The following is a 12,614-nucleotide window of genomic DNA, read 5'->3' as shown; positions in this document are numbered from 1 at the left end:
CTCCATGAAGGCTTTTGAGTTAACTAAGATGCTTTTCACATGCCTTTGGCCTGAGCCAGAGTTCGAGTAGGATGTGAACAGCTGGGTGACTTGGAGAGGCCACCATCTCTGTAGCAGTCCCCAAGTACGGCTTCGAGAAAGAAACCTTGAGGAGTTTGCTAAAAATGCAGATTCTCAAGCCTCACTCTGGCAGAAGAGTGGGGACAAGAGCCCAGGAATATATGCTTGAAGTGCTCTTTGGGTGATTCTGGTGCGGCCTGTGCATCCTAACCTGTGCAGCAGCGATGAAGGGCCATGCCCAAGCCCCATCTCACTCCACTCCAAATGACTTAACATGGAATCACAGAGTGCTAGAGCAAAAGAGAATCAAATCCAACCTCTTTCATTTACAGACGAGGGAACTGAAACCTGGAGATGTGGCAAGCCTTGCCAAAGGCTCCACAGTGACACAGAAGCAGAGCCCAGAACGCTGATGGCCCACCCTGTCCATAATCAGAACTAGAGATCAGCTGCCGGGCTGCAGGTCTTCATAGCAGAAACAGACCAGCACAAGTGGTTGAAGGTCCTGTTCCTCAAATAACTACACCTAAGTAAAGCCAAGCTGCTCCACAATGAGGCTCCAGCCAGAAGCCACCCTTCATTAACCTGGTGGCAGTTACCAGAACTGGAAGCTGTAGACTACAAAGACTTAACAGTCTGCTTAACCCCTTTCTCTCAATGAGTAAAATGGCTAATAGGCTAGACCACAAACCAATGCACATTCAGAATCATCTAGAATTGCTCAGTACTTGACAACATAAATGTCTATTTCATGACTTGGAAAGGAATCCACAATCCACTAAGTTACAAGTGTTAAAAAGATTATGTGTGTGGACTGTGTGTATACATACACAGAGAGAGGTTAAAAGTGTTATCTCTGGAAGGTGACGTTATAGATATTTTTAATTTATAATTAATGTTTAGTCTATTTGTGTTATTTAATTTTTTCTGCAATAAACATGTAATATTTATGTAATAAAAGTGACAATTGGCCAGGTGCAGTGGCTCACAGCTATAATCCTAGCACTTTGGGAGGCCAAGGCAGACGGATCACTTGAGGTCTGGAGTTCGAGACCAGCCTGCCAACATAGTGTAACCCTGTCTCTATTAAAAATACAAAAAATTAGCCGGGCATGGTGGCATGCACCTGTGATCCCAGCTACTCAGGAGGCTGAGGCAGGAGAATCACTTGAACCTGTGAGGCAGAGGTTGCAATGAGCTGAGATCATGCCTCTGCACTCTAGCCTGGGCGACAAAGCAAGACTCTGTCTCAAAAAAAAAAAAAAAGGGACAATGTATCAGTATTGAGCCCTGCCAAATACACTAGCCCTTAGCCAGCTTTGCATGTCCTTGCAGTTTATAATCTTAGGGTATGGCTTAATACTCCACTAATGCCTGGTGCTCTTACATCCATACACATCTGCCAACCCAACTTATTGTGGGTCATTTAGGATACCCTGTCCCTTGGTCACCAATAAGTCATTTACATCTAAGCATAGTCCGGTTCCCATCTAAGACAGAAGAGCTTAACATGGCCTCAGAGCCACAGTGATCAGCAGATCCACCTGCAGTTGCCGGGAGTCAGCTAAGCCCAGCAGGAGGTAACAAGGTGTCCTGGTGGATGGGCATGGCCCTGTGTGTGACTCCAGCAAGGACTCACATGACGCCAGGCAAACTGCAAGCCTGGAGGGCAAAGGGATGCGGCCAGAGAAGTGCAAGGCTTCTTGGGCCCGGACGTGGAAGTGGGTTATTGAGGCAGCATTGTGGTACAGGCAAGGAAGGCAGAAGCCTGGACTGATGATGGTGATGATGATGATGATGATGATGATGATGATGATGACGATGATGATACCTAACTTTTATTGAGCATTTATTAAATGTTAGACATTCCACTATGTGATTTACATATATTCAGCTCATTTAATCCTCACAATAACTATTATACCCATTTTATAGATGAGGAACCCAAGGCAACAAAAAGTTAAATGAGCTGCATAAGGTCATAGGGCTCATAAGTGGTGAAATCAAGATTTGAACCCTGACACTTTGCATCTAGAATCCATCATAGTAACCACTATGCCACGGTGCCCTTCGTGACTGTGTAGACAACAAAGTTAATTTGTGATGGGTCCTCAGACAAGAGAGCCATAACTGTGTCTTGTCGATTGTCAGGATAGGGCTAGAGGCCAAAGCTGGAATCAGTCCCCGAGGCCTGGCGAAGTGGCTGGCCTCCACTACAAGGAGCAGGGAGCTGCGGAGTGAGGATGAAAACCAAGCAGGGCCTGGGAAATCCTGTTTCATGTCTCTTTTATAGATTACATCTGTTTGTACTTCTCATGCTATTATCGGGATGTGATCTCCTCTCATTTTAACAGACTCTCTGAAGTGAAAACTTCCAGGTTACAGATCCTTTTACCCCTTTCTTAGGTTTTAAATTGGTTGTTTCCTGATGTCATGGACTGAGTCACCTTCACCTTATCAGTAATTGTCTGTACATTACACTGTGAACTGGCCCTGGGGGCAGGTTTCTTGCAGATAGCTGATCCTTTTCATGGGCAGAGATTCTTGTAATCTTCAGGCCAGAAAACTGAGACAGGGGAAAAGCCATGTAGATAGAGATCAGGCTCATTCAGGATGAGACCAACAAAGTCTGGAGATTTAGAGCCAAGTAATGCCTCTGGGAGATAACCTCCCTTCAAATGACTCCCACCCAAAAGAGGGAGGGATGTTTCCACTGGACTTTTAATGGAACAGAAATAAAGACTTTACTTTAATATGATTAGCTGAATCCTTATAAAGCAATATGAGCCCTATCCAAAGTTCTATCCAGACAATTGCCTGGGGTTGCTATGAGTCACAAATAGTATTATGGAAACTCCAGCTACATTTCTAGTGATCCTGGTTAATCTGAAATGACAACTGCCTGTACCCAACTTCACTGTTCAAGAGGCCACCATCAGTGATCACATTGATGGTAATTAATTACTGTCATCTCCCCAGGAGACGGACAGCATCATCTCCAATGTAGCAGTGCCAAGGAACATGACCTTGAAGTCTGTCTGCGTCAGATATGTAATTTTTTTATCCTTTTCATTGCTATGGATTCAATCAAAAGACCAGCTACCATAGCAACATATGATGTATTTAATGTCACCACAGTCATGAAAGCTTTTAAAAAAAGAAATCTAGAAAATGTCCCTGCACTGCCATGAGAAAGTGGCTGTGTGACCTTGGGAAAAACATTTTGCTTCTCAAAGTCTAAACTACCACAATTGAATAACAAGCCCTGTACCACCTTCCAGGCCCCAATCCCTAGGGGTTTTTATGGGGATTTTTAAGTGGTAATACATTAATGTTTCCAGCTCTCTGTAATGCTGAATAAATGTTTGCTGAAGTGGAGACACCAAATGTCCACTGTGGATAATCCAGTAGTTCCAGAGCCATAATTGCTTGAAAAGTATGTGTTCTGAGCAAACATGCCCTTCCTTCCTTTCTCATCTACAGCTGGAAAATGGGCTTGTTTTCTAGCTATAGAGAAATAAAACCATGGGCCAAAATTTCGCTCCAGTTATCTTGCACATTTTTCAAATATGTTTAATATCTCCTTTCTCAAATTACACAGAACAAACTCAACCTCACGAAAACCTTTGCCACCTCCCACCACTTCCAGAAATTCTCCAGTCAGTGAATTAACTAGTTTGTCCAAAGAGGTGGGGAAAGGCTTTGGATGTTTTTCATTGTTGTTGTTTTGTTTTCTTTTGTTTTATCTGAGATTTTTGTAATTCTCAAATGCTTTTTTTATTTTTTTCATCCAAGGGAAGTTAATAATGTTCTCCTAGGGAGAGGTGTTTCCCTCTCATTCAATACCTACATCAAAGCCCCAAAGGATGTTAATATGACGCTAAGCCCAGCCATTCACCCAGGCCAATCATAGATTTTTAAATATTCGAGATCCCTTCAAATCTAGGCCTATCTCAAGAGTGCTTACTTACGACTGCCTATTTATATTATTTACATATCTCTATGTCTGTAAGAAGATCTAAAAAAGAATTCTTTTTTCCTTAACTAATCGGGAAGCACATGGCAAAATGTAAACTTGTTAAAAAATTTAGTCTGGTGTGGTGGACCCATGCCTGTGATCCCAGCACTTTGGGAGGCTAAATGGGAGCATGTTTGAGTGCAGAAGTTCAAGACCACCATGGGCAACATAGCAAGACCCCATCTCTACAAAAAATAAAAATAAGCTGAGCATGGTAGTGCATGCCTGTAGGCTGAGGCAGAAGGATTGTTTGAGTCCAGGAGTTTGAGGCTGTAGTGAGCTATGATCACGCCGCTGCACTCCAACCTGGACAACACAGTGAGACCCTGACTCAAGCAAAAACAAAAACAAAAACCAAACCACCTTAATCTCCCAAGAAGCACACATTTCCTAGTGGCTATTTCTGGTATCACATTAATAAGACTGGCTTCCTTCCCCTCTGCTATCTGCTGAGGCAGGGTGCAAAATTCCATTCAAAGGCAAATATTCATTGCAGCGCTCCATGTGTCAGGTGTTGACAGTAATGAGGATACAAAGAAAAATTTGCCATAATAGCCTCCCTCAGGGACTTACAGGCCAACGCGAGAAAAATGCATAAACAAAAATGTATAATGCACGGAAAGGAATGTAGTGAATTGTTTGGACACGACATTTCTAACCTTGCAAAGGAAAGAGTTAACTGATTTTTCCTAATGTTGAAAAATCAAGAAAATAAAAATTGTTAATTTACTACATATAGCCAAAAATACAAGTGAAAATAAAAATGTGGCTAGTGTAGATCAGCAGGAGTGGAAGGAAAGGGGATCATTTCTTCATCTTCCAGAATAAGGAGTTGATGGAGAAAATTTAAGTTGACATATCAAGAAGGAGGGGTATTAATGTGCCATTTAGAGTTATAGAGAGAATGAACATAAGAACTACAAGTTAAAAATCACTGGCTGTGATTACATCTTGAGAGACAGACTAGGATATACATGTCTTTGCTGTTCTGATATTTCTTACTCTTTGTTTGTACTTTTTATAACCTTGAAAAATGACAACTGTTAACAATTCTTGTGTATATAAATGTGTGTGTGTATATATATATGAAGTCAATAAGAGAACAACTTTCTATAATCATGAAAAATGACAACAGTTAACAATTCTTGTGTATATAAATGTGTGTGTATATATATATATCAAGTCAATAAGAGAACAACTTTCTATAATCATGAAAAATGACAACTGTTAACAATTCTCGTGTGTATATATTTGTGTGTATATATATACACACACATTATGTATACATATATATGTGTGTATGGTGTGTATACATGTATATACATTTATATATATATGTGTGTGTGATTCACATATAAGTGTATATACATACGTGTGTGTGTATATATATATATATATATATGAAAAGGTCAGTAAGAGAATTTTCTGTGGAAATTCCAAGTGGTCTGAGAAGACAGAAAGAAAAATGCTGCAAAAAGCACTGATACTCGCACATATTTCCTAGATGAGGAGGCTGATGATAAGCTCATGATAAGAGAAACTAGTGTTGAAACCCCCATTCTGTCCATTCAGTAACTGGCCTCATGGTTCCTGGCAAGCTTTACACCTTACAGAACTGTACTCGATTCTTACCTGGCCCATTTACTAAGTTTTTGCTTAAAATTGCAGTCAGGACGTTATTAGCTCCTCTTTCATTCAATATCAGACTAGAGATGGAGTAGAATTAGAATCTGCCTGCAGAGAGCACGCCCATCTAGGTTTGAGATTTGGCCAACATCTTCCCCTTATTTGCACTTACTCTGGGGCAGAAACAACTCCATATGGATAAATCCATTGTCAAAAGCCAGTCCTACCCCAGGGAAATTCACTGGAGAGTCATTGATACCAGAAATCACATCCATGTTTGCTAAAAGCTGCTTTTAGCCCCAGGAGTTTCCCCCTCATAATGTTAAGTGCACTCTGTCTAAACTCAGGATCACGCCTCCTTTGGCAGCAAAGCCCCTTAAAAACTCATAATTTTGTCCCTGCCTTGCACTACAGCCTCCCTCCTCCAGAAGAGGTCAGAGTATCAATCAGTCTCCTCTCCAGGGAGAAAGTGTTGCATTCAGAACGCCTAGGGAGAAAGTGTTGAATTCGGAGTCCCTAAGAGAAAGTGGGACGAGAGACACCTAAGCCTCCAGGACAAAAGCAGAAAGGATTTTTTGTTGTTGTTGTTGTTTTAGAGACAAGGTATTACTCTGCCCCCCAGGCTGGAGTGCAGTGGTGTGATCATAGTTCAATGCATCCTCCAACTCCTGGGCTGAAACAATCCTGCCTCAAGCCTCCTGGGTAACTGGGACCAGAGGCACATACCACCAACCTCAGCTGTTTCTTAAATTTTTTGTAGAGACAGGGTCTCACTATGTTCTCCAGGCTGGTCTTGAACTCCTGGCCTCTGGCCTCAAGCGATCCTCCCACCAGGGCCTCTCACAGTGCTGGGATTACAGGCATGAGCCAATCAAGCCCAACTGAGCCTGGCCAGAAAAGGGTTGTTGTTTTTTTTCAACTGCATCTCCTCAGGCGCCAGAGGAATTGAGGTTTGATTTCTCCTTCCTCTGTTGCAATCCCTATAAAAACTCTAGCTATCAAGTCTTGGGCTTCAATGAGCTTCCATGAATAAGAAACTTAACTGTTTACTCTATTCCTTGAGTTCCTATTACTTTTAGCCCTCATCAAGAAAGTGCAGGGCTGTGGATTAATCATGACTTCCGCCCTGTGTTGCCCCTCACTGCTGAAAACAAACTTGAAGGTGAAGCCTTCACTCACTGAAAACACATCTGATTCCACCAAGAGGTCCTTGAGTGCCTCCTTCTTGCTCCTCAGCCCTTACAGGACTGCAAAGGGCCTCTAGGACCCCTGTCACTTGCTCTTCCTAAAACATCCTCCCTTGCCTGGATAATCTGCACTCGAACTCCACCCAAGCCAGGTTAATTTCGACTGTGTGGGGATTTGAAAGGACCTATGTGGCATGTGCGGTGGCACATATGATCTGCACTGTTAATACCTCTTTATGAGTCAATCCCTCTTACTGGACTCAAGCTGCATAAGGCAAGAGTCTGCTCGCATCTCAGTGTCTCCAACCACAGCCTAACACCTCACCCCGCGCAATCAACGTCAATGTTATGCTTATGGACTTCAAGCTAAAGCCTTCTCTTGAGAATGTTTAAAAGACTTTGCACCACTGCACTCCAGCCTGGGCAACAGAGCGAGACTCTGTCTCAAAAAAACAAAAAAACAACAAAAATAAACAAACAAACAAAAAAACCAAGGCTGGGTGCAGTGGCTCACGCCTGTTATCACAGCACTTTGGGAGGCCAAGGTGGGCAGATCACCTGAGGTCAGGAGTTGGAGACCAGCCTGGCCAACATGGTAAAACCCATCTCTACCAAAAATACAAAAATTAGCCAGGTATGGTGGTGTGCGCCTGTAATCCCAGCTACTTGGGAGGGTGAGGTGGGAGAATGGCTTGAACCCTTGAACCGGGGAGGCGGAGGTTGTAGTGAGCTGAGATCGTGCCACTGCACTCCAGCCTGGGCGACAGAGCAAGACTCTATCTCAAAAAAAAAAAAAAAAAAAAAAAAAAAAAGACTTTGGACCAGATTGAGTCTTGCGTCCATCACATACAGTCTGCTGAAGGAGAGTGTTGCACTAGCAGATGTTTGAGATTGGTGCTCGAAAAGACCATAGATTCTCTATCTGTACTAGGATGTGTCACCTAAACTTCCTCATACACATTGTAGGCAACAAAATAATAATACTTCCGTATCTTTAAAGTCTACATTCGGAAATCTTATATGAATTGAACAATCTCAGAGACACGCTGGAATGCTTAAAATTCCTAGATCACACCATAAGATAGGTCTTAATATTAAACATGCACATCGGAAGATGTAAAGAATTCACTGTTATTAAGTTGGTTATCTATAATTTAACTCTTATCACTTTAAAGTCACCATGACCCAAGGGTGATCACACTAAAACTAAATCACAGCTGAACTATTGGGTCTCTTGGCAATCTCGTTTTGTCACTGCGTAAAGGTAAAGAAGCCTCAATCGCAGCTAGCATGGGACTGAGGATGACTCTGAGCAAGTCTGATCATTTCATCCACGTATTTCTTCAGTTACCACTGAGAACCTGGAAGATGTTCAGATAGGGGAGACCTTACTCCATTCCCATCTAAAGGGGGGTATGCCAGTCACGTTTATTTCCCAACAATGTGTCAGCACCATGCCTTCCTTGTGTCGCTGCCATGCCAGCTCTTCTACACTCCATCTTGTCTGAACCTGACATCAACCCTACAGAGTAGGGATCATTAGCCCACTTTACAGATAGTCCTCAGGGTGTTAAGTGACTTGCCCAAGGAAACTCAGTTCCTCCGCGTCAAAGCTTGGCATCTGTAAACCTTTTCCTCTTTGAGTAGGAATACTTACATTATTGGGTCATTCATGTCCTCTCTTGATGCTGGACACTGGGGAGGACAGAGAAATGTCTACATGAGGTCATTGATGCTGAGATGCTGGGGCATATGGGTCCATCTGGGGAGTATATAAAAAAAGCAACATAGCTGAACTGAGACTGCTCCCCTTAGAAAGGCCTGTTTGCAAGGCTGGTCCATGGCTGGCATCTGGGAACTTGGATTTCAGGGCAGTTCTCACCACTCCCTAAATGATAGGAGTGGCTCACCGTGCCTAAATATAGCTTATGCTAAACACCTGATTTCTTTTTAGGAGTCTGGAATTTTGATACGTGGCAGGCAGAGGATGCCTATGTGACCAGCCCTCAGTAAAAACCCTGGGCACAGGGGAGACTTCTCTGGTAGAGAACTTTTATATGTTATAACAAGTCATTGCAGAGGAATTAAGCAAGTCCTATGTGGCTCCACTGTGATTCTGGAGAGCTTATGCCTGGTTTCCTATGCTCTTCGGCCTATGAGCCTTTCCTTTAGTGATCTTGCTTTCTTTATTCAATCCTTTGGCTGTAATAAGTCATAACTGTGAGTGTGACTATATGCTAAGTCTTATGAGTACTCCTAGGAAATCATCAAACCCAGGAATGGTCTTGGGAACCTCTGAAAGAGGGAGTTTTAAAGAGATCATGGGGGTGTGGCCCAAGTCACAGGAAGACATGGGCGTATGAAAAAAATATATGCAATAATGGAGCCTCTAAGGAATGACATCTCTCAATAAGGGTAAGCAGGATGTGGACTTGGAACAGTGGGGTGCACTGGGGAGGACACTGTGCACATGTCACAGGGAAGAGAAGGGAACTACACCTATACAATCCCTTGTCAACATGTACTTCTTTGGCCTGGGTTGGAGGCTTTATTTTGCCTTCATCCAAAATGCCAGAAGACACTATGACCTCACGAGAATTTCTTGGGATTCCTTGCAATACAGTCTCCTCAGTGGTGCCATTACCCCAGCATTCAGGGAAGCCACAGCTTCCACATGGGGAGAACAACCCTGCTGTTGGCAGCACAGGTCTGGCAAAAGGGGCATGCTTTACAAGTGTAAGTTAAATGCAAGGAATGCTAAGCGGGCATCAGCTCCACATGGATGCCAAATGCCCTCTCTTTTACTTTCTCTCTATGGTTTGCTTGGTCTTCAAAATTAAGAGATATACTAATCAATGGGAGAATATGTTCTATATTACAAATGAATTCATTTCATTTTAAAAGAACAGCAACAGATATGCAGGAACAAGGGCATGTCTGACCATGAAACCAAACAATTCTTTACTTTTTGATTTACAAAGCACTTTCCTACCATCACCTCATTTGATCCTCAAAGCAATGCTAGGAGGTAGATACCACGACTTTTCTGTTATTCTCCATGACACCTACTCTGTTACAAGACAAGCAATGATGCTCAATGAAGACTTATTGGTTGACTGATCAGCAATGGCCTTAGAAAAATTACTGCTTTTTAAAATTAATGATTCCTGAAGTGTGACAGTGGAAGAATAAGCTAAAAAGCAACCCAGGCATTCAATGAAATTATTAAGATCACAAATTAAGTCATTTCTATGGACTCTATAGCAGGAAATATATTTTTAATGAGGAAATTGAAGCTAATATAGAACAGCTGTCCTGTTACCCAGCAACAGACTATTAAGGCAGATTAAATTATTAATGAAAAATATACCAGCTCAGAAATTTAACCTCTTAACATCCTCTCATTCATTTCTCTTTAATACACAGTCTTTAAACTGATATTTTAAAAAATTCCTTTGGTCACCATATACAGTTAACATTGATAGTTTGTTCTACTACTCACTAGCTGTGGCATCTTCAGCAAGTTATTTTACCTCTCTTTGCAACTATAAAATGAAGAGAAGAGCAAACTCATGGTTAAGGAGATGAAATGGAGTAAGTAGAAAAAGTGCTGAGCACAGGCCAGGTGCGGTGGCTCACACTTGTAATCCCAGCACTTTGGGAGGCAGAGGCAGGCAGATCACAAGGTCAAAAGATCGAGACTATCCTGGCCAACATAGTCAAACCCCGTCTCTACTAAAAAAAACAGAAAAATTAGCTGCAAGTAGTGGTGCGCACCTGCAGTCCCAGCTACTCGGGAGGCTGAGGCAGGAGAATTGCTTGAACCCGGGAGGCAGAGGTTGCAGTGAGACGAGATCGCGCCACTGCGCTCCAGCCTGGGCGACAGAGTGAGACTCCATCTCAAAAAAAAAAAAAAAAGTGCTGAGCACAAGGCCTGGCTTATGAGTTTTTAATAATGGTAGATATTATTTAAATGCATGAAGATAAAACCAATAAATATTTATTGAACTGATATCCAAAGTGGGTATACCTATAAATATATGCATGCATACAGCTATACAGGTCCTTAAAATAACAACATAATTCCACACCAGTTAGGAACGTACTGCTGCCCAGAGGCCTCTGTGTGCCATCTATCACCTCAGCTGTCCCAGCTCCTCCCCTAAGAGAATACTCTTCACAACTTCACTCTCAGACTTCTTCATGCTACAATACCTAGTGTTTACACCTGGAATAGCAGAGAACCTCTGGGAAACTTATATATTGCACTTGAGCAAAGAATAAACATTGTTAATATAAGTCACTGAGAATTTGGAGGTTGTTTGTTTTGCAGCAATAGCTGTTAATAATTAATACCACCATTACGTGATTGTCAATAAGCAATCCAAGAAGGAATGTATAAGTTACTAAAGCAATAACTTTAAAAAAGAAAACTATGTGGGGAGAATACATGGAAAGCAAAGAGAAAGGAGGAAGATTAAAAGGTGTGTTAATATGGCCCAGACACCATACCCTTGCTGTCTTCATCATGCTTAGTGCCAAATGACAGAAAAACGAGGGGCAGCTGTTTCCAGGCCCAGTATGGGTTGTGTGTACTCACGTTGGTGTTGCACAGCTTGTACTGCCGATAGGCCCCGATGCATGAGATTGCTGCAGATCGGGCCGGCTGAGAGAAGCTCTGAGTTGCCCCATGGGTCCCCACACCGTGGTTGTTGCTTGTTTCTGGGCTGTGAAAGAGACTTGAAGCTGCAGGGAAGCCTTGATCATGGGTCAAAGGCAGCTGGTAGATGGGGGCCTCCGCAGCCTGCAGTCCAGAACGAGGGCCACTGTCACTTTGGTACAAAGGCCCATGTTGGGGGACCCGATGGGCTGGTGAACTGTAGCCATGCCTAGCAGAAGATGCCCCCTGGGACCTGGAATGCCGGGATGAGGGCTTCTGTCTCCGGAGCCTCTGTGGCGTGTGTGCAGTGTCTGTCTGCAGTGGTAAGATATATGGGGCCTTACCATAGCCGTACTTGCCAGGGCCGATGGGACCACGGGTCCTGCTCCTAGAGAGAGATAGACAAGAGAGGAGATGATCAGAGTCAGATGAATTTCATGTTAACTCAAAAGCTCTGGTCCATGGTAGAGAGGACCAGGTAGGAACAGAAGCTTGGGAAAGGGTCTATGGTAGAACTGGGAAGTAGGGGGAATGCATTTTAGAAGGGACCATCATGGAGGCTGGAACAGAGGCTCCATAGAAGCTGGAAAGTAGAATGAAAGAGGGAATCAACAGAGGATGAACAGTGGATGATGCAAGTGGTTGGAAATGAGATTAGAACAGTAAACTATGGTCAGCATGTAATTTTTATGCAAAGAGTCTGGGCATTTTTGTAGGTCACTGGGAGTCACTGAAGGTTTTCAGAGAAGTAAAAACATATGATTGCAATTTCAGCCACAGTAAACTTTCCTGTTCACTTTTTTTTTCTAATCATGTATTTTTTGCTCCTTCAACTACCTGTGGTAATTCAGACCCTGTTTCCTTCACCATTCACACTCAAAGAGCTTTTCTAGGTAATGGAACTTAGATAAGCAACCAAATTCTAGTGCAGTCCCAAGGCCTCACTTGCACTGACTTTAATCCTGAAAATATTCAAAAGCATTAAACACTTGGCTCCTCCATCACTCTTGAAGCAGCCCAGGCAAAGCAATAGGTAAATGGCCATCTTCACCTTGGTTTAGAA

General features: G+C 42.8%; 1 protein-coding gene across 2 annotated transcripts in view; it reads right to left on the bottom strand.

The window, feature by feature from the left end:
- Window positions 1-12,614, bottom strand: part of THSD4 (thrombospondin type 1 domain containing 4) — a 680,304-nt gene that overhangs the window by 540,087 nt on the left and 127,603 nt on the right. For both annotated transcript variants that reach the window (XM_024232473.3, XM_063716704.1), the window contains exon 5: window positions 11,492-11,939. In XM_024232473.3, the coding sequence (XP_024088241.3) occupies window positions 11,492-11,939 (448 nt within the window). The remainder of the gene's footprint in view (window positions 1-11,491; window positions 11,940-12,614) is intronic.

Source organism: Pongo abelii, chromosome 16 (genome assembly GCF_028885655.2).
Source record: "Pongo abelii isolate AG06213 chromosome 16, NHGRI_mPonAbe1-v2.0_pri, whole genome shotgun sequence".
NCBI lineage: Eukaryota > Metazoa > Chordata > Mammalia > Primates > Hominidae > Pongo > Pongo abelii.
Note: the sequence above shows the minus strand (reverse complement) of the source record. Positions and strands in the feature narration are given on the sequence as shown.